Source organism: Mirounga angustirostris, unplaced genomic scaffold, assembly GCF_029215605.1.
Source record: "Mirounga angustirostris isolate CCGP_5_RB_7025 unplaced genomic scaffold, mMirAng1.0.hap1 SCAF_8, whole genome shotgun sequence".
NCBI classification, from domain to species: Eukaryota; Metazoa; Chordata; class Mammalia; order Carnivora; family Phocidae; genus Mirounga; species Mirounga angustirostris.
In genome coordinates this window covers 4,741,358-4,763,435 of record NW_026991716.1, presented here as the reverse complement: position 1 = coordinate 4,763,435, position 22,078 = coordinate 4,741,358, and the positions used below count along the sequence as shown (strand labels likewise).

The following is a 22,078-nucleotide window of genomic DNA, read 5'->3' as shown; positions in this document are numbered from 1 at the left end:
GACTGCAGAGGAACAGAGCTGGCGCCCCCCCAAGGACGGAGCTGGCGCCCCCCCAAGGACGGAGCTGGCGCCCCCCCAAGGACGGAGCTGGCGCCCCCCAAGGACGGAGCTGGCGCCCCCCCGACGCCAAAGCGGACTGCAGCCGCTTCCTCCCTCCCCGCCCCCCCCCCAGCGCGGCCAGGCCCCGAACGCGGTTGGCGCACGCGCCCGGCGGGGCCCCGCCCACCGCCGCCCGAGCGCGCCCCGCGGACGCACGTGGCGCTTCCGGCGGCCGCCCAGCTGTCAATCACGCGCGGGCTGAGCTCCGCAGGGCGGCGGGAGCGGCGGCGGCGATGGGACCCCGGCGAGAGATCTGCGGCTAGCCGGCTGCACTTGCTCCACGGGTCGGGGGATCGGAGGGGGCAGGTAAAGCCATGCGGAGCCCAGGCGAGGTTTTCTGAGCTCCATTTGTCTTTCCGCACTTCTCCCGCTCCTCCCTTCCTCTTTCCTCTCTCCTCGCGCACACATATTCATGTTCTGTTTTTCTGTGTCTGTCACACACACACACACACACACACACCCCTGACTCATTCACGTTTATTATAGGGGCTCAAATCTCTGCAAAGATCATGCATATCAAAAACCGTGAACACATCCGAATTAGGGGTAGCCAACTCCATGCTTTGGTGGTTTGTGGTTTGTGTTACGTAAGAATTGGGGAGGTATACAGGGCAAACTTAAGAGTTTCTTTCCCGGGATCCAAGAAAAGTTAAGTATGAGGCAAGAGTCAAATATACGTATTTGCAGTCTGCAAAGCTGGTTTGATTTGTTTTCCAAGCTGAATTTAACCCCCCCCCTTTGCCCTGCCCATTCCTTTGCCATATTCAAAGATATGTGAGTGCTTTGATATAATCTCAGGACCTACTTCTTTGTGTTGTGAGAAAGAGGCGTTGGGAGGGGGTCAGAGCAAAGCTGAGGACCTCCAAGAAAACAGAGCTGGAGTTAAACTGCTGATGTTTACTTAATTGGTTCCTGGCTCTGTAGCAGAAATGTTTTCAGCACGTTGGAGAGATCCCCGGGCTCCAGACCAGGCCCGCCTTTGGTGAAGGGCATGTGTGGAATCATTTCCTTCAGAGAAAAGGGGCAAGGAGACAAACAAACAGAAGGGACATTTAACTGAGAGAGAGGCACAGATGGGGGTTGGGGGGAGACTTGTTTTTCTTTCGCTTATCCAGATCCAGGATCCTAATATAATTGGCTCCCCCTCCCCCCAAATCTGCTCACATACCACCAGCAAAATAAAATTTTAGGGCAAGGAAATGAGTCTTGAAGAAGGTTTGACTATGGCTCATATAGACTGAAACTGGAAAATACCGAAAACAGTCTGTCAGGCCTCAAGTGGGCTTGCTCACCTCAAGTCTTTGAGGTTTTCTTCCAAATGGATGGGGAACTGATCGTCAGCAAGAATTTTTAGTGACCTCTTGAAAAATATCGCCCAGCTATTCTTTTATTTCACATGAGTAGAGTAATGTAGGAAGCCAGGAACTCTATAACTGGCAGTGGGGTTTTAATTAAATCTTGCATGGGCACCTGCTTTTCTTAGGCAGATGGAAAGTAAAATGATCACGATAGGAAGAAATGGATACAGGAGTAAAAAATCAACCCAATGAGTAAATCATCTAAAGAACCTTAATAAGTCTAAAATGCATGTAAACAGATCAGAAAATACAATGGCTATAAGATTAATTTATTTTACAATATAATGGAACAGGCACCAAATAGATCAGTTCTGGAGTATCTAGGGAGCAAATAAACTTTTTATTTAGAATTTTTAAAATACAAATGTATTAGTCTAATTGTATTACTGACTTGCAGAATATGATTATATCAAAATAAGAATAGCATTCGCATAGTGTGTTGTAGTTTACAAAGCCCATTCATTTATGTTGTCTCATTTACCCTATAAAGTCTCCTGAGAGACCATTAAAAAGTTATGAAATATGTGTACTTTTGTTAAAAGCAAATATCTTCCTGCTCTTCAGCAAGAAGTCCTTTGTCAACGTTTTTGTCAACATTAAAATTACTTTTCACCGGTCATAAGAATGGCTTATGAAATTTTGATTTTTATCTGTATCACATTCTGCAGAGATTTTTTCTTTTCTTAAATAGGTTTGAAGGATGATGTGCCGTTAAAAAGAAAGGCCAAAGACTAAACAAAGAGAAGAGGAAGAAGAAGACTTCAAAGGTAAGACTCCATCCTTGTCACAAGCAAATTCATAAGCACCCTGTGGTTTGTACGTAGTTAAAGAAGAGGTTTAAAGAGAATATGAGTTCTTTTTCTCTTCTTATTTTGATTTTGGACTTTGTATACCTTACTTAAAAACGCATCTTAAGGGGCGCCTGGGTGGCTCAGTCAGTTAAGCGTCTGCCTTCGGCTCAGGTCATGATCTCAGGGTCCCGGGATCGAGTCCCACATCGGGCTCCCTGCTCAGCAGAGAGTCTGCTTCTCCCTCTGCCTCTGCCCCTCCTCTCCTTATACTCTCTCTTTCTCAAATAAATAAATAAAATCTTTAAAAAAAAAAAAAAGAAACCACACATCTTGAAGAAGTAATTAGGTAATTACATATCATTACCCCTTTTTTAAAAATTATAAAAGTGGGGGCACCTGGGTGGCACAGTTAGTTAAGCGGCCAACTCTTGGTTTTAGCTCGGGTCATGATCTCAGGGTTGTGAGATCAAGCTCTGCGTTTGGCTGCATACTCGGCATGGAGTCCGCTTGGGATTCTCTCTCCTTCTCCCTCTGCCCCTCCCACTCGTGTCTGCACTCCCTCTCTCTATCAATCTCTCTCTCTCTCTAAAACAAATAAGTCTTTAAAAAAATTACAAAAGTGGCTGCATACCTTCTGACTTAGAAGGTATTAAAAAGCTCATAATATAGAGCCATGATGTCTACCACTGTTCCAAGAACATAAAATACCTCCGCAAAGATCTTTTGGCAGAAACCCATTTTCAAGTTTTAAGGTCATGCTTATACAATTCTAGAATGCCTGAGTTAAAAATGAAAGAGCCGTTAGCAGGCTTTCATGCCTTCCTGCATCCACGCTGAGACTGAGTCCTTTAAGCAAATTGACCTTTTGGTTTGGTGTTGGATAAATGGTCGAAAGCAGCTCTGGGCCTATTCCTGAGCAGTGGCTCTCATTATCTCAGAAGGCTTTTATGGGAGAGAAAAGCAGTATGAAAAAATCGAATGATATTTCCACGAGAATAAATAGAACAGGGCCTGGTCTCACAACTGACTCACACATGAAGCCATGGGAAAACACTAATCTTTTTTGTGCCTCAATTTTCTGCCTCTCCTCTCTCAAGGAGACCATGAAGACAAATAATATAGAGTCTGTGATGTTCTTGGAGTTTCGTGAGGCATAAAGACTTATTTCTGTTTTCATGGCTATAAACGGTTTTTAAGTAAAATAAAAAATAATTGCATTTATTTGACTGAGGTTCAGATGTCCAACAAATTGATACCGTAGCAATATTGGTACATGCAGAGATCATAATATTACCTGTATGGGTTTACTTGCCGAAAGAGGAATTGTTCATGGAGAAAGGGAAGGAAAAATAAAATAAGATGGAATCAGAGAGGGAGACAAACCATAAGAGACTCTTAACTATAGGAAAACAAAGCTGGGGGCGGGGGATAGGGTAAATGGGTGATGGGCATTAGAGAGGACACGTAAGGGAATGAGAACGGGTGTTATATGCAACTGATGAACCACTTAATCCTACCCCTGAAACTAATAATACACTATATGTTAACTCAATTGAATTTAAAGAAAAAATTTTTTTTAAAAAGAGGAATTATTTGAAGGATTCTCAACATTTTCACTCCCTCATCTACAAATACCTGGGTTTTTTGTTTTTTGTTTTTTTTTTTAAGATTTACTTATTTTTATTTGAGAGAGCGTGTACACGAGTGGGGAAAGGAGCAGAGAGAGACTCTCAAGCAGACTCCCCACTGAGCATGGAGCCTGAAATGGGGACTGATCTCATGACCCTGAGATCATGACCCAAGCCAAAATCAAGAGTTGGACACTCAACCAACTGAGCCATCCTGGCGCCCCAGCAAATATCTGTTCTTGGTGCCCATTTTGTTGCCCTTCTTGCTTCAGCAGTGTTTCTCTTTCTAATCTAAGTGCCCACTGAGAGCAGACTGTGCCCTGCTCATCTTTATTATCTCACATAATCCGGCACATAATTAGTGCTGTAAAAACAAGGAAAGAGGGGAAGAATGAAAAAGGAAGGATGACTCAGACCATCATCCACACCAACCCATGTACAGCTTTTTGCCAAGAAATTTCGAAGTGCTTGTCACCAGGACAGAAAGAGCCCCTGCCCTCAGGAAACTTACAATCCATCACGTACATAGTCTGTCAGACCATGAACAAATAAACCACATAAGGAAGCACCAGATGGTAAAAAGCACTATCAAAAGAAACAAATTTGGACAAGAGAATAGAGAGGGATAGAGGGCTGGCACTGAACATGCTAATTGTAGGGAGTCTCTCGGGAGGGCTTGGGAGGGGAGTTAAGGCATGATTTTCTCCTCCTGTGAGTCCCTGGGACATGCCAGGTATGCTGGGCTGCCAAGAGTTGAATATCCATTTAAATGTATAACCATGCATGCAATTGAGATAGATACCATAGACAGAGTATAAAAAGAAGAAAACCATGCACAGATCCCCACTAATTAGCACCTAGAATGTCCTTCGGGGAGAGTGAAAATAACTCCCTCTTCATAGATGACCAAACAGCCAGATGCTAATGTTGCTCGCACTCCATCATGACGGCCATGTGGGCAGCGAGGACACAAAATCAAACAGGAGCTGGAATACTCACATGGACTCATTTAAGTGCAATACTGGAAAATATTTTCACTCGCTCCCCCACCCCCCCTTCATGCACTTCCAGGGATGTTAAGGCTTTCTCTAAAGAAAAGCCATCTCCAGAATCCATCACTTAACAGGAGTCACAGATAGATCATTACTGTTTTTGCAACTGCTACTCTAGCTATAGCCATTCCAATACAAGCACCAGATTTCTCATGAAACCTTGCTCACTAAGTAAATGCTGAGCCAAGCTGAAAAACCTTTGTACATGCTTTCCATTTCTTCTCAGCCCTAGTTTATTGTATAATAATTGCCCAGCTTTTAAAGGGGGCTTTGTGAAGTGACATCATGTATCCTCTTTATGATACTGGAAGTGTCAATCAATCAAGTAGATTCTAAATAACTGTAACATTTTCTGTGTTGGGACAAAAAGTTACTGGCTTCCCTATGAGGAATTGTAACTCTGTTGCATTTTTGTAGGTGCAAAATTCTCACTGTAACCTGTTACATTTTAAAACTTCTTTCTAGCGATCATTCTCCTCTAAGAATGAATCCAATAAGTTATATATCTGGAAAGATGTATGAAACCTCTAAGGTCCCCAGGGACTAAAGGCATACCTCATTTTATTGCACTTCACTTTACTGTGCATTGCAGATAATGTGTTTTTTACAAATTGAAGGTTTGTGGCGACCCTTCATCAAACAAGTCTACCAAGCACCATTTTCCAGCTGCATTTGTTCACTTCATGTCTCGGTGTCACAGTTTGGTAATTCCTGCAATATTTCAAACTTTTTCATTATTGCTGTATTTGTTTCAGCAATCTGTGATCAGCGATCTTTGATGTTACTATTGTGATGGTTTGGGGGCACCAGGAACTACGCCCATAGGAGACAGCAAACATAATCGATAAATGTTGTGTGTGTTCCTATTTTTCTATCAACCAGCCGTTCCTCTGTCTCTCTCCCTCTCCTTGGGACCCCCGTTCCCTGAGACAGAGCAATATTGAAATTAGGGCAATTGATACCTCTACAGTGGCTATTAGGAGTTTAAGTAAAAGGAAGAATTATTTGATATGGCAAACTTCATTGTTGTCTTATTTTAAGAAATTTCCACAGCCACCCCCACCTTTAAGCAACCACCACCCTGATCAGCCGTCAACACCAAGGGACAGACCCTCCACCAGCAAAAAGATTATGGCTTGCTGCAAGTTTAGATGATGGTTAGCATTTTCTAGCAATAAGGAATTTTTAAATTAATAGACATAATGCTATTACACCCTTAGTAGACTACAGTATAGTGTAAAAATAACACTTATATGCACTGGGGAACCAAAAGTTCATTTGACTTGTTTTATATGATATTTGCTTTATTGTGGAGGTCTGGAACCAAACCTGCAATATCTGAGATACACTTGTACTATTTAGGAACGTACACAATCCAAGTAATTGACCTAACTAGTCACTTATATGCTCTTGTAAACCAAAGCTTCACGTATACTATGATGATAAAGAATTGGGGACAATCAGACAGTCAGTCAATGAGAGTATGGGAGGAGATGGGAAATCAGTAAACCAGTTGTTTATCCAACAAAAATAATTGACTCATTCCTTAAATTCATGGCCAGAGACTCCTGGAAAACTATATCTGGAAGGAATTCAAGGCTATCTGGCCCAACCATCTTATTTTAAGGACGATAAAACCGTAAGCCAGGGAGGTGAATGAGTTTACCTGCGATGTCATGACCAAAACATTGTAGATCAAGAACTAGGATTAGAACCCATTCTCTGCCCTGTGTGGTTAGCACAGCGCAGGCTGTGTTCTTGTGCTTCCTATGCCTGCAGAAGAAAGTAAGGCTCTTTGAGATTCCTTTCCTGGCACGGATCTAGCATCACTAAAAATCTGTTCTGACTTAGAGTAGAGCCGTCCATCCCTCAGGCTCAAAAACCTTTGTTTAGGACACTTTCTATCTCTTTTATGATTTGAACCCATATTTTGTTTAACGAAGTTGGACTCCTGAGTTCCATCCTATAATGCAGAAACACTCGACCCCGTGTGCCAGAAACCAGCTGTGCGGGGAGGAGCTACATCATGTCACACGTCCAGTTCTGCATCAAACCTCCACCCCTGAGCAAGAGGGACTTCAGCATTGAAGAATAACCTCATCCTGTTGCTATGAGGAACTTCTTTGTGCTCCAATCCTATCTATTTTTGTCCTTTCTCCATGTTAAAGTCTCTGATGTTTTATAGAAAACCTGAAAATACATATCTGGATGACTTGGTCTGCTTATGCAAGTACATGATTCAGTCCATATTCTTGCTTTCTGTGTTGTCATCTTTCATCTGCTCCCTGACTCAGGGTGTCACCTTTAGCAGATGACTTTTTGGTGCCTCAGTTTCTTCAATGACAAAGCAGAATTAGTAAAACACGAATCCCTTCTCCCCTTGATCAAACATTTTTTATCAATAATTACTTTCTTTTTTTAATTTAAATTCAATTAGCCAACATAGAGTACATCATTAGTTTCAGATGTGATGTTCAGTGATTCATCAGTAGCATATAACATGCCCCTTGATCAAAATTTTATTAGAATGTCTTTTTTAAAATGTACCTTTAAAATTATTCTACTTATGGGGGCGCCTGGGTGGCTCAGTCAGTTAAGCATCTGCCTTTGGCTCAGGTCATGATCCCAGGGTCCTGGGATGGAGCCCCGCGTCGGGCTCCCTGCTCAGCGGGGAGTCCGCTTCTCCCTCTCCCTCTACCCCTCCCCCTGCTTGTACTCTTGTTCTCTCTCTCTCTAATGAATAAATTAAAGATCTTTTAAAAAATAAAATTACTCTACTTATGTATCATTACTAATAGACCTTTATGAATCATCTTCATCATAAGGCATTAAACTAAAGGTACTGAAGAGATCATCCTAACACTTAAAATATGAAAACTAGGTTAACAAAAGAATTTGACCCATCACATTTTGCCACTCCAATCAGGCGAAGTACATTCTAAAATCTTTATATTTTATGAAATAATATCCTTCTGAAATGTTTAAAAGTAAAAAAAAGAAATCTTTGTATTGCCTCCCCTGCTCTCTCTTCCTGGGTCATCTCTCCTGGCTGCCATATCTGAAAAAGGGAGGAAGGCCCTGAATGTAATACTGACCGACACTTAAAAAGATGAGAGTATTGGTCACCATCAGTAGCACCAATTTGCATCATTTTTCTAAGATCAGGGCCGTATTTTTTTTTTCCTGAATTTGATGACATTTTCTAACCACAATGCCTTTTTGGCTAAGAGCACACATTACAAGATAAGTTTATGGATTCACTTTGTGGCCATGGGACAGGACAATGCTAACTATCCATGGCTTCAACCTTGATTTTATTTTTTTTTAAAGATTTTATTTATTTATTTGAGAGAGAGAGAATGAGAGACAGAGAGCAGGAGAGGGAGGAGGGTCAGAGGGAGAAGCAGACTCCCTGCCTAGCAGGGAGCCTGAATGCGGGACTCGATCCCGGGACTCCAGGATCATGACCGGAGCCGAAGGCAGTCGCTTAACCGACTGAGCCACCCAGGCACCAATGAAACTTTATTTATTTATTTATTTTTATAAAGATTTTATTTATTAGACAGAGAGAGAATGAAAGAGAGCGACCACATGAGAGGGGGGAGGGTCAGAGGGAGAAGCAGACTCCCTGCCGAGCAGGGAGCCCGACGCGGGACTCGATCCCGGGACTCCAGGATCATGACCGGAGCCGAAGGCAGTCGCTTAACCGACTGAGCCACCTAGGCACCCCTCAACCTTGATTTTAGCCCCTTAATTCTATCCAGCCAAACTCAGTGTCTACACAGGGGCACTTGCTGGCAGCTTGGGTTAATTTTTTCCTTGTAGATAAACATCATGACATGGTTTCTGGATAAGGAATAGGAAACATTTTATATGTCTTCTGTTAGCCTGGATTACAGGCAAGTCCTGAGAGAATTTGGTTCAATGGGAAAATACCTTTCTACATAGCTTCTTGTTTTATCATCTTGAGACTGACTATGTCCACACAGGGAAAACCATCTGGAGGAACTGGAAAATCTAAAAAAAAAAAGTATTTCACTTTCCAGCTACATATGTATCTGCCTGTATGGAGAAAAGAAAACCAAACACCAAACAGAGAATTACTAAAAATTTCCTCAACAAAATTGCTGTCCCTCAGCAATTCCTTTTTTTTTTTTTTTTTACATGAATTAATAACCAAATGCTTCTCTCTAAGGGTACTGATTAGGTCAAATCAAGTGGAAATTTCCATCTTAAGAAGACCAAGTCCCAGACAACCCACCCAGAGCATAGTTCCATTTAACAATTCCCTGGCCTCTTGTGTAGAGTAGACATTTCATGCAACATGTTGAAAGGCTGGGTCCACACTCTCCATTCTGCTCTATCATCCCACATGGACAGATGGGTCCACAAATAATGACTGAAAGATCTAGTGTTAGAGTTGGTGAGGTGTAAAGTATTGGCTGAGCCATTTGTGATTAATAAAGCATGAAGCGTAAGTTGCTCAGCAGCCTTCAAACACAGCTTCTGTACAATATGACAATTAGCTAAAATGTGAGAGCAAGATCCATGAGATCTGCAAGCAAAATTGCAGACTGCTAAAGAGTAACACCATGTATTTTCCACCAGGGAACGTGGTTAAGCATCCAAGAGGACAATCCAAGAAAAGTTCCATCTCTAGCAAGTGAGAGTACCCACCTAATTCTTTAACATGTAAGTGTAAAGACTACTGCTTTCTAAGAGATTAAAGATTTCTTGTCAAGACAGTGAAAATCTCGGCTTCTCTGTTGCCATTTTTCATGTGCTTCATGCTTCCCTTTTTGCATAATTTAAGTGAGCTGTGCTGTTATGTCTCATTTCATTTATGGAGAGTCAGTTTCTAGTCATCGAGTGTTTGGGGGTATTTTTTGCATTGAGTCGAAAAGCAGAGCGGCTTATAAGAAAGAAAGGCAGGTCTTTAAAAAATGTCTTTTCTCTTAAGAAAAGAGCATTGTTCAAATAGACTAACAGTACTCAGCCCGGTTCTCACCTTTAATATGCCTTTTTTTTTTAATTTTTTTCTTATGTTAATCCCCTACATTACATCATTAGTTTTAGACGTAGTGTTCCATGATTCATTGTTTGTGCATTACACCCAGTGCTCCATGCAGAACGTGCCCTCTTTAGATTTTTTTTTTTTTTTTGAGACAGAGAGAATGAGAGAGAGAGAGCACATGAGAGGGGGGAGGGTCAGAGGGAGAAGCAGACCCCCTGCCGAGCAAGGAGCCCGATGTGGGACTCGATCCAGGGACTCCAGGATCATGACCTGAGCCGAAAGCAGTCGCTTAACCAACTGAGCCACCCAGGCGCCCAGAACGTGCCCTCTTTAATACCCATCACCAGGCTAACCCATCCCCCCCTCCCCTCCAGAACCCTCAGTTTGTTTTTCAGAGTCCATCGTCTCTCATGGTTCGTCTCCCCCTCCGATTTCCCCCCCTTCATTCTTCCCCTCCTGCTACCTTCTTTTTTTTTTCTTTTTTTTTTTATTCTTATGTTAATCCCCATACATTACATCATTAGTTTTAGATGTAGTGTTCCATGATTCACTGTTTGTGCATAACACCCAGTGCTCCATGCAGAATGTGCCCTCCTCAATACCCATCACCAGGCTAACCCATCCTCCCACCCCCCTCCCCTCTAGAACCCTCAGTTTGTTTTTCAGAGTCCATCGTCTCTCATGGTTCATCTCCCCCTCCGATTTCCCCCCCTTCATTCTTCCCCTCCCGCTACCTTCTTCTTCTTCTTCTTCTTCTTCTTCTTCTTCTTCTTCTTCTTCTTTTTTGAATATGCCTTTTAATCCTGAAGCCAGAGCTCATGGGGCTGATGCCTGTGGATGTTGTCATTCCAGCTGGGAAGGATGAGTTCTTGCAGCAACATTTGTGGGTCCAAGCAGGCACCCATGTCCTCGTTATCATCTACTACCGAGGGCAGGTACCAGAGCTACGGAGTCCGGTCCTACCTGCATCAGTTTTATGAGGACTGTACCACCTCGATCTGGGAGTATGAGGACGATTTCCAGATCCAGAGATCACCTAATAGGTGGAGCTCACTATTCTGGAAGGTAAGAACAGAACATTTTTGTAAGTCAAGAAATGGAAACATTACTGAATATGGTAAATCCTGTAGCCAGGAAGAACTGAGAGGTCTGGGCCTCTCTGTGTGCATCCATCTTGATGATCCTAAGTGCAGTCTTCTTCCCTTAGAAAAGGAGAATATAAACCTTGGGCTGAAGAAGGCCCCTGAGCACAGCACAGTGGTTGATTTGCAGGTTAAACATAAATAGGTATAAATGTCATCATTAATTATTATTGTTGCTACTGTTACTGATGTGCCGCTAAATTCACCAGCTGTGAAGCCACCCATAGGCAAAACGTTATATGCTCCCAGCCTCCCCTACAGGCTTGGTAAGTATCATTTGACAAATTGCAACAAGTATTAAAAAGAAATCGTTGGGTATTGAGAGTTGATGCTGAGACATAATACAATGGTCGTGTGCCGTCTGTACCTCTACCAGACGTGATCATGAGGCTCTGTGAGCTCCAGCTTCTTCTCATGAAAGCACTTCATTAGACAATGTACTCAGTCGTTCAGCATATGGTTAGTGAGCACCTACTCTGTGTCGAGAAGTTGCAATGTGCTAGAAATTAAAGTGATGAGAAGGAAAAGCCCTCGCTCTCTTGGAACTTGCAACCTATCAGGGAAAACAGACCGTAAATGAATAAACCACATACTAGAAGGTCAGGTGATAACAAGTGCTGTGGAGAGAAATGAATCAGGACAAGACAGTAGGGAGTGATGGAGGCCTGGTATTTAGCCTGCTGTTTGTAGACAGCCCTTCGGAGGAGACAACATTTGAGCACGTACCAGGATGAGCTGAGGGAGCAGACCGTAAGATGACCTGGCTGAACGTCCTCCTGGGCTGGGAAAATAGCAAGTCCAAAGCTCTGAAATGGGAACCAATTTCATTTGCTTGAAAAATAGCAAGAGTTCCAGTCTGGCTAGAGTGGAATGAGAGGAGAAAAAGGACAAGTGAGGAATGCAGAAAAATAACAGGACACGGATGATTTGTGTAGCACCTTGTAGATGATAATGAGGACACTGGCTTTTACCTTGAGAGATACGGGAAGCCACTTGAACATTTTAAGCAGAGGAGTGACACGATCGGACTAATATTTCAACAGGATCGTGCTGACTACAGTTTGAAAAATAGATTATAGGAGGACAAGGGTAGAGGCATCCAGGTTATTTGGAAGGCTCTGAAAGCACCCAGGCAAGAGATGATGATGGCTTGGAGTAGGGTGGTGTTGGTAGAGATGGTGAGTAGTAGTCTGAATTAGCATAAAGTTTGAAGACAAAGCTGTCAGGACGTGCTGATGAAGTAGACAAGAGAGAAAGAGCCAAGCACAGCTCAAAGGCTTGCAGCCTGAGCTATTTACTGAATGATGTTATAATTTTCTGGGAGGAAAACACTGGGAGAGCAGTGGGAATGGTGGGGAACCAAGAGTCTGAGTTTGGCCATGATATGCTGGAGATGCCTATCAGACATGTGAGTGGGGATCTCTAGTGGTAATTTAAATGCAGCTCATGGATTGGGAGTCCCTGACATACAGAATACATAAGAGGCACCAGACTAGATAAAATGACCCAGGAAGAGAGTATGGACGTAGAAGAGGGCATCGAGATGTCTGAACATTTAGAGATCAAGAAAAGGGTGAGGATTTAGGGAGGGAGGCTGAGAAGGTACAACCTTAGGTGGGGCCTCAGCTCGGGGATCCCAATCATCCCCAACCTTCTCCCAAAAGATCCCAGAATGTTTTACATTGATGTTGACATAAACTTAACAATTTATTGGCAATATAGTTTAACAAGAGGCAATGTCACATAATACTTATGAGCACAGACTCTGTCCTCAGATTACACAGGTTCAAACCTCAGCTCTTACACTTAACAGCACTGTACCTTTGGGCAAGTTAATTGACCTTAGTGGGCCGCAGTGGTGATGCTTATCATACCTACCAGGTAAAGCTGTGAGAATTAAGTAAGATGTCTTGTATGCAATCAAGCATTCAGTGTATTAACTCCTACTATCAGAGGTCCTATGAAACACTGGATCCTGAAGTGGAAAGAAAATTTGAAATCTAGTTAATAAATAAAGTACTGGGCAACACAGTTGTTAACATGGATTACCCAAGACCTGTGTTAATTCAATATCTTACAAGTGTCATGTACTCTGTATTAGAATTGATCGAGCCAGCGTCCTTGCCCTGTGGAAATGTCATGTCTGATGAATCCTTACTGGCTTGGACTGATAAAATACATAGCCAAGCTTGGCACATCTTGTATTTACCCAGTTAAGTGGGTGGCTGCTTCCTTATGTGTCAAAAAAACAAATATTTGCCTGACAGATCCGTTGTGCCAAGGGCCTGAAATACCACTGTCATAGAGAATATTGAAACCATTCCCACCATTCCAAGGCACTACCAGTTAGGAGATTTGAGAAGCTATAAATCCATCAAATAATACGTAGGTATAGATTTAAAATAAAGAACTCACAGTAAATTACCAACCCCAGAATTCAGATTTCAGAATTCTCTCTTCTGTTTTACACAAACAAGATTCAAAAGTATCTGTTCCCCATTGTGCTGGACCTACTTTAGGGACTAGAAACAGGCAAAAGTCCATGGCCTCACATAGAGATTATATTCCAGCAAAATCCAAATCCTAGACTCAGATCCTAATCACAAAACACAAGACTGGCATTCCGAAGCTTAGAGTCAACCTGAATCACCTAAGAAGTCACTGTCTTAGAGACCTCCCCTCTACCAAGGGAATAAACTAAATGTTCTTTGGTTTCCTTCTAGAAAGGACAAGTGAATCCATCTCAGTGGGATTTATGAAATGCTTTGTATCAGTACAGAGAAAGACAGTGATTGTGCACATGTTTCTAATCATGATTCGTTTTTTGTGATTTTTTTTTTTCTTTCATTTCAAACTGCATCTTTGGGTGGTTCCAGTTATGGGCTTCCCCTCTCCCGATTCCCAGTGAAGTGGAGCTGAGGGATTGTTGGTTTCTCGCTAGAGGCTAGGACACTGCACTGGGCCAGAAGCTTGGAGGGGCGTAATGAGAATGGAGATTGGAGTCTAATGAGCTTGACGTAGAGTCTTTGCCCTGTCATGTGGGTCCATATGGCCTGGATCTCACAATGCTATTCATTCTTTCTTTCTACATATGCTTATATGTCCACTATGTGCACAGTTATGGGATAGGCTCTGGGATTCCTTTGTGAATAAGATGCTGTTCTTCACCTGTGACTTAGACACAGCCTTGACCTGAAGGAGTTCGCAAAGAGGGAAGGTGGACGTGTCCACGGACTGTTACCATCCAGCATGATAAACACCACCCTAACACACACACACACACACACACACACACACACACACTCTGTGCCTCACAGAGTCTACCCCCTCAGCCACACCTCCTTTATCCCAGTGCCCAAAACTCCTGCCACCTGCAAGTCTCTGTGACGTGCTCCCACCGACCCCTTGCCATGCACTGCCCAGGAATCAAACTGGCTGTGGTGGGACTTTTCTTCTTAGACTTGCACTCGACCTTGAGGAAAGCTGTCACCACCTGATTGTGCAGCAAATCACCTCAGTAAGGGAGGTATAAACTAAGGAGAACAATCTCCTTACCCCATTCATGCTTTCCTCCCCTCAGAGTCACCCTCCTTCTTACCTTCTCAACCCATCCTAGAAACCTCTCAGACGGTGTCCCCACAGCAATGTGCAGGTACGAGGTAAGGCTGCCTCCTCCACAGCCTCTCTGAACAGGAGAGACACTGGCCTCTCTCTTTTCGCCCAAGACCCTCCTCCCATCTGTCCTGATCTCTAGTTTCCCCCCCTGAGCTAAGTCAGAGTTTAAACTTCTGTGTTAGATTTTTCTTCAGAGTTTTGCTAGAGGTTGCAGAGTTGGTTTTATACTAGAAATGAGAGGAGTTCAGTGAATGGATGGATGGCAGGAACACAGAGAAAGTAGGAAGGAAGGAATGAAGGGAAGGGAGGGAGGAAGAGAGGAAAGAAGGAAGGAAGGGGTGTCATTTTGAATATTTAGGGTTTGAGGAGCCTTTGGGACATTTTTGTGTAGATCTTCCCATTGGCTGCCAGAAATACGGTGCTAGAGCCCAGGAAGGAAGTCCAGGCTGGAGATGGGGATTGGAAGATGTTGGCATTTAGGTAGGAGTTTAAACTACAGCCACACATTCAACCCTACAGAGATCATCTTGAACAAGAGTTGTGAATCAAGGGGGATACCCTGGGGAACACCATTAATTTAATAAACATCTGGCAAAACAGGTTGAGTGTGCATTGTTAAGGATGCAGATGTAGAAACAGAAGAGAGTTATGTCAGGTGAAGGTTTTTAGGAAGACGAAAGTGTTTAACATCACTGACTGCAGACTATTCAAAAGAGGTCACATGGGATTGGACAATTAGGAGGACTTTAGTGACCTCAGAGAAACCAATTTCAGTGAAATTGTGGGACTCGGCTTGAATATCAAGGGTTGGATGAGTTCAAGCTGTAGCTAGAGAGAGACACGGGGCTCTGGAATAGATTTTGAAGATGGAAACAATTGAGTGCATTCCCATGCTGGAGGGACCGAGCCTCCATCAGGTGGGAGACCGAGCTCAGGGTACCAGGTATCATGCCTGGAGGGCGTGGGCTGGGACCCCAGCCGGGCATCAGTGGTTGCTCCGCGAAGCTCAGTATCCCTACCAGATGAGTTGCATCTGCTGTCACTGCCCACAGGGGACACCCCTCCGAGCCCAGGTCCTGCTCAAGAGAGGTCAGAGTGGGGCTGATGAAGAAGACGGGCCACACTTCCGTCTTGCTGTGCTTCCCCTGAGAAGCCAGATGGCTCCTTCCACCTTCTGCTGCCTCAGCTCCCCCACTGTCCTTCCCACCATGCTGGTTCCCGCTTCCAGCGGTCATTACCACGTCCTCATCCAGGACAGGTGGGAAGCTCCTGCTGCCAGCCCCACTTTGTTGGAGCAAACAGAGGTGTGTTCCGACCTCATCAGCTCACACGGAGATGATGGTGGGGATGCTGGTCCGAGTCACGGCAGGTGCTGGCTGGCAGCTGACGGATTCTCACACACACCCCCACAGCCAGGATGGCCCTCAGAAGTCACTGTCCTCGCTGCTGTCTGTAAGGTTGGTCGCAGCGGGGAGAGGCCCTTCTCCCTCGGCACTGGGCCGGCCCACCCACCAGCTGCCCCGGGCTGCTTGGCCGGGCCCTGTGGCGTTCCAGCTCTCTGCATGGACCCCCATAGCACTGTTTGTGCTTTCAGATGCTTGGGGACCCCTGTGTTGCCTTTTGTGAACTCTATTTCATAGAGCCCCCTTTTCTCTTAGACCGAGGACCACTTCAACCTAGAGCTGCGTCCTGAGACAGTTTTTATGGTTCTGTATGGCATCACTCCCCAAATCTTTATTCCTTCCGATCCTCCAAGATGGTACCAGGGTTAGGCAGATGCATCCCAGCATCCCTTATCACCTCTGTCCCACGCTCGGTTAAGACAGCATCCTTTATGTCCCAAGACTGCCCCTCCACACCCGCCTCCCAAACCTTCCCAGACAGGTTTTCACATGTTTAGGGTCCTCTCTGGGCACATGTCTTGGAGGTCCTCTTTGGACTTGTGTGGAGGGCACCTTCTGGATCCTGGGACTTGGCTGTTCGCCACCATCGTGCTCCCCTCCACAGATGGCAGGCCTCTCTCGGGTACTCCGATCCAACGGGGGAAAGGGAGAAGGTTCAGCGAGGCCAGCCACTTTCCAGTTCTTGAAGTGAGCAGGGCTTCTGCCATCTGCGAGGTACAGTTTGCCGGTTAGCTTCTGAGTGAGAGTCCAAGAGTGGATTTTAATCTATGAAGCACTGCTCAGTCGAGGAGCAGGCTGCTCTGAGAATCAGTCACCTGGCTCCGTAGTCAGCAGTCTGGCCGTTTAAGTTAGTCAGTTAGGAATATTTATGGAGTGTAGGGCGGGAACGAGAGATGCGGAGAGCAAGACAGAAATAGAAGACACGGAACACTGGCCTCAGTCGCTCTTAAGAACCTCAGAAATACGATGGATACATTCTTACAGGCCTCAGTTTTTGAAGATGAGTGCCAATTCTTGAGGAAAAGGGGATTTAGTAACATATGAAGCATGTCACCATGGATATTAATGTTAATTTAGCTTATGCATTCCGAACTTTCCAATGTGACTCATTTTTTAAGTTACAAAGAATGGTTAGGCTTTGGAGGTGAATTTGCCACTATTTTTAGAAAAATGTAGAAAGTCATCCAAAATGTTATATTTTACAAACCCAACTTTTCTTATAGTACTTAAGTCTTACATAGAAAACTTTCTATTCTTTTCAGAAGACATTATATTGAGTCTGTTTTTTTTTTTTTTTTTAGTTTCTTTACCATATTACATAGTGGAAATTTGTCCTTATATAGTGACTAAAACTCTGTGGTAATTTAAAAAAATGATAATAGCAGATAATATACAAAATAGTAATTGGTGAAATACCATGGGAGAATAAAAGGGGAGTATGAGGCTTGGAGGTCACACAGACCTGGGTTAGAGCCCAGTCACACCACCTGCTAGCTACAGGACCTTGAACTATGCTTCTTCCACCCCACTCACCTGGGTCTCTTACAGGAGAAATGGGAATAAAAATACCTCCTTTTCAGAAGATGCTGCTGAGGATCAAGTGAAAAATATATCAAACACTATGCCTAGGTCATAAGAGATACTCCGTAATACTAGCTCTCTGATGGATTTGTGAATATGTTTTCCTTCTATTATCCAAACCTTCTTTATTAGTGTATTACCCTAAGATTTAATAAATAATTTAAATATATATGCTTTAAATTCAAAGCTCAGGATAAAATGGTGTTGTGCGTTTGGTTTTTTCCCTACTTTGTCATGCTAACTAAAAACAATTAGGAACAGAAGGAAATGTATTTAAATGTATTTAAAAAATAACTATATTAGCTGTTCTTCAAGGGCTCAGATTGTTATAATGCTGTTCCAGTGTAGCATCATTTCACAAGAGGTGCATTTCCAAATAGATGTAATAATAGCCACTTATTACAATGTATCGCTTCACCAGGCACGGGGCTAAGTGCCTTCAAGGATGGCCTCACTTGGTCCTCACCACAGCTCCAATGATCATTTAGCATTTTATAGATGGGGAAATTAATGATGAAAGTGTTTAAATAACTTTCCTTATATGATTGAAGTACTAGTTGGCAGTGCCGGAACCCAAGCCTGAATCTGTCCGTTGCAAACCTCCAAACCACCTGATGGTAGGCAATCCTCTCCTGCTTCAGTGTGTTATATTGTATTCGAACTGGAGCTAATGCAATTTCTCAGTGACCTGCTAGCTGTCATCCATCCTCGGGCCAGTGACCGACCCTCCTTGAGGTGACATTTCCTGACCTGTAAACTAGCAATTATGGTTCCTTCCCAGTAATTTGGGGGAAGAGGTGGTAGTTACACGGATTGCCAACGTCCTCCAACCAAATCACTGGGAAACATACCTGTACGTTGGACAAGTTGAGTTGATCCCTCATCACAGTGAGAGAGGTGACACCAGAGGGTCTCCTGGGGTATCTCAGTAAGAATATGAGGAAGGATGTGTTACAGGACATGGGCTTTGGGTGGGCAGAGTGGAGTTCACTCTGGATTATCAGGGCCAATTCTATGATTGGCCAATAAATAAATAAATAAATAAATAAATAATAAATTTTACCACAGGGAGGGACAGACGAGGATAAGACTAAAGCTGTAATGGGTAAAGAAGCAGCTGTTGTTTGTATTATTGGAGCGGGGGTGGGGCAGGGGAAGGCTGTGGAAAGGCTGTGGATATTTTGTGCTTTGCACAATGACCCTGTTTTTGTCTGTTAGACAAAATGATGAAACGAGGGCGCCTGGGTGGCTCAGTTGGTTAAGGGACTGCCTTCGGCTCAGGTCATGATCTTGGAGTCCCGGGATCGAGTCCTGCATCGGGCTCCCTGCTCAGCAGGGAGTCTGCTTCTCCCTCTGACCCTCCCCCCTCTCAGGCTCTCTCTCTCATTCTCTCTCTCTCAAATAAATAAATAAAATCTTTTTAAAAAGGCAAAAAAACGATGAAGCTGACTTGTTTCGTGTCCCTCTGTGACGGGCATGGAATGAGCTTGTCCGACATGGACATTCTGTGTCACAGATTACATCCGTAGGGGAACAGCTTCTGAGAGCTCCAGGACCTAGTGGATAGAGTGAGGCTCTTCCCGGGTATCAGGGCCGCTTTGCTCTTGCTCAAAGACTGAAGGAGACAACCTAAACCAAAGGTGGCTTTGTCAGCTGCAGAGCTTTGTACGAAGAGAAAGCTCAAAGGAAAAATCAAGGCAGTGCTGCCGTGTCTGGTTGGCATTAAAAAGAGAAAGGGCGTCCTTTCGCCTTCTTTTATCATTAGGAAATGATCACAAATTTGGGGTGCTCGGGAATATCAACTGCTCCCGGAAACCAAGTCCTGCTCTGGGGGGCTCAAGAGAGCCAAAGTGCTGAGCTTACCCTGTCTTGCCTCCCTGTGTCTTTCTCCAGGTCGGACTCATCTCTGGCACAGTCTTCGTGATTCTTGGACTGACTGTTCTGGCTGTGGGCTTTCTGGTGCCCCCCAAAATCGAAGCCTTTGGCGAAGCCGACTTCGTGGTGGTGGACACGCATGCTGTGCGGTTCAACGGAGCCCTTGACGTGTGTAAGCTGGCCGGGGCCGTTCTCCTCTGCCTCGGGGGCATGTCCATGGCGGGGTGCCTGCTGATGTCAGTGTTCGTGAAAAGCTACTCCAAAGAGGAAAAGCTCCTTCAGCAAAAGTTTAAAGAGCGCATCGCAGACATCAAGGCTCACACCCAGCCCATTACAAAGGCCCCGGGCCCCGGGGAAACAAAGATTCCCGTCACTCTGTCCAGGGTTCAGAATGTCCAGCCTGTTTCGGCAACCTGAGACACCTCCCACCCCAGTCCCCCCTCTCTGATTACACACAGTGTTCATCCACAAGGAGCGGGGCTGGCTTTGGAGATGATGGGGCTAGGGCGTTGGCTGGCCCCAGGGTGGGGCTCGGCTGCGGGCAGCGCGGGGCGCGAGCTCATATCGGCTCGGTTCCGGAGGGGCTCCGGAGGAGGTGATGCCCGTGGAGACCCATGCATACGCACCGAGCTGCTTTGGGGGTGCTCTGTGTGCCCACCGGGAGCCCCCGGGAGCTCCCCTCTCAAATATCGTGACTCCCTGTCATTTTCCCGCGTTACTGGAGAGCGCCCACCGGTTTAGACCAGATGACCAGTGGCTAACGTGGTGTGTTTTATTTTCTAATATCGGTTTCCTGATCTTTCTTGTCTGGTGCTGCTTCTATTCCTGCCTCACTACGTGTAAGATACTGTTGTGTGTGTTCATAGAAAAATCGAGCTCCTTGATTCTGACCCAGACGTTCGTCTTTTAACTCAATCTTCACATGAGGTTACTGAGATTGGATACAAATTTATTGGAGTTCTCTGCCAATCTTCTTTTGGTTTTGTTTTGTTTTCTCCAGTGTTTTCACTTGAAAAGCTAAAATTGCCAACTTTAGAATCTTGGGGAAGAAATTAACATTAGGAGTATCTATGCAGTGTCCAAAAGTCGGAGAATGAGAAGCTACTACTTACTACCTAGCTGTGTGACCTTGGGGGATCCGTTTAACCTCCCCCAGCCTCAGTTTCCATCCATAGGACAGAGATCCCGGACTGTGGTGTCTGAGATTCCTCTTTTGCCGCGTGTCATTGTGTCTCCCCGGGGCCGTGTCTGCGATCTCCCCAGGGCTCTCACCTCAGTGGGAATGTTTGAGATCTGGACTCCCAGAAAAATCTCCAAATCAGCAGCTACTCACCTTTCAATATCCAACCCCAGCAGTTTATACAGTGCTGTCGTGTTTTTATAAAGACAAAAGTAAGCCATCCTCAAATAAGAAACCCGTGAGTAGATATTAACCTTAAAAAGGGTTTTCTTCCTCAAATAAGATGTTTTATTCTCCAGCAAGATGCTCATCTCACCCCTATGCACTTTTACTTAGTCTGTGGATTTAAGCCGGACTAAGGAACACGTGACCTTGGTATTCTCTCAGAAATCGTGCCACCTTCGAGTTCTGTCTCTCCTCTCTTTCTTCCTTCACCGGATAAATAAAATATGTGACCGAGCAGAACGTGAGTTGCACTGTCATGCCTTCACCGCGGCTGTTTTCTCTCCAAGGAGCGAGCCTCCATCCTGAGGCGGGGGGGCGAGCTCTCCTGTTTCCCTGGCGAAATGGAAGAACAAAGCAAGCGATCGGTGCTCTCAGTGCACACTGTTTGTTAGTCCCGGTCCAGCAGGGACTAGGGGGCAGATCGGCATCCTCCACAAGGATCACGGGCCAGATAGGGCAGAAATCATTCCAGTTTCCTCAGGTTCTCACCTTGCCGTGGAAATAGCCTTTTAATTGTGTTCTTTGAAGCCTTGTGTAAGCCCCAAGCATCTGCTCCAGACAACATCATTTGAAGATTTCCATGCTTCCTTCTGTGTTGTGTACTAAGGAGTCTTGGAGGATGGAACTTGACTTTTAAAAGCCTCCAGAATGAAAAATAATGGCGGCAGGGCTTGGGAACCTTCCGGTACAGGCATGAGAGCAGCCATAAAGGAGCAGCTCTGTTCCCCCAAAGACCTAAAGGAAACCAAAACAGAGAGAGGAGAAGCTGAGTCTGAAAAAGCAATTCAGCATGCCCCGTCTTTCCCGTCCTGCCCAGGCTCTGTGAGAGCAGGTGCTTGTGAGGACCCTCCTGGCACCCTTGGGAGGAATTGTAGGAAAGCAGAAGAATAGGAAATACAGTTTGACTTTGGAGACAGCGCGGACCACGGGTACTCACGGGAGCAGCCCGTGAGGACTTTTTAAAGCTGAGTGGGCAGACAGCAGTGGTATGGCAGGCAGAATGGCCTTAGAGCCTTGATCTCATTCTGCCTGCTCTCAGGGAGTCCGTCCCTCCTCCCTGCTATGGAAATTCCCACAGGTGCATGGAAGTGCATGCCCACCGCCGGGGAGGGAGG

The 22,078-nt window shown here is 44.8% G+C and overlaps 1 protein-coding gene across 2 annotated transcripts; it reads left to right on the top strand.

The window, feature by feature from the left end:
* The first annotated feature begins 266 nt into the window (after positions 1 to 266).
* On the top strand, positions 267 to 21,200 carry NRSN1 (neurensin 1). 2 transcript variants are annotated; one of them, XM_064597098.1, is made up of 5 exons: positions 267 to 405; positions 2,149 to 2,224; positions 9,537 to 9,620; positions 10,795 to 11,007; positions 19,577 to 21,200. In XM_064597098.1, exons 4-5 carry the CDS (start codon positions 10,804 to 10,806, stop codon positions 19,973 to 19,975), a joined length of 603 nt encoding a protein of 200 aa, XP_064453168.1. In that variant the 5' UTR covers positions 267 to 405; positions 2,149 to 2,224; positions 9,537 to 9,620; positions 10,795 to 10,803; the 3' UTR covers positions 19,976 to 21,200. The 2 variants fall into 2 exon arrangements, with proteins under 2 accessions (XP_064453168.1, XP_064453169.1); XM_064597099.1 differs by lacking the exon at positions 9,537 to 9,620.
* Positions 21,201 to 22,078: the final 878 nt, after the last annotated feature.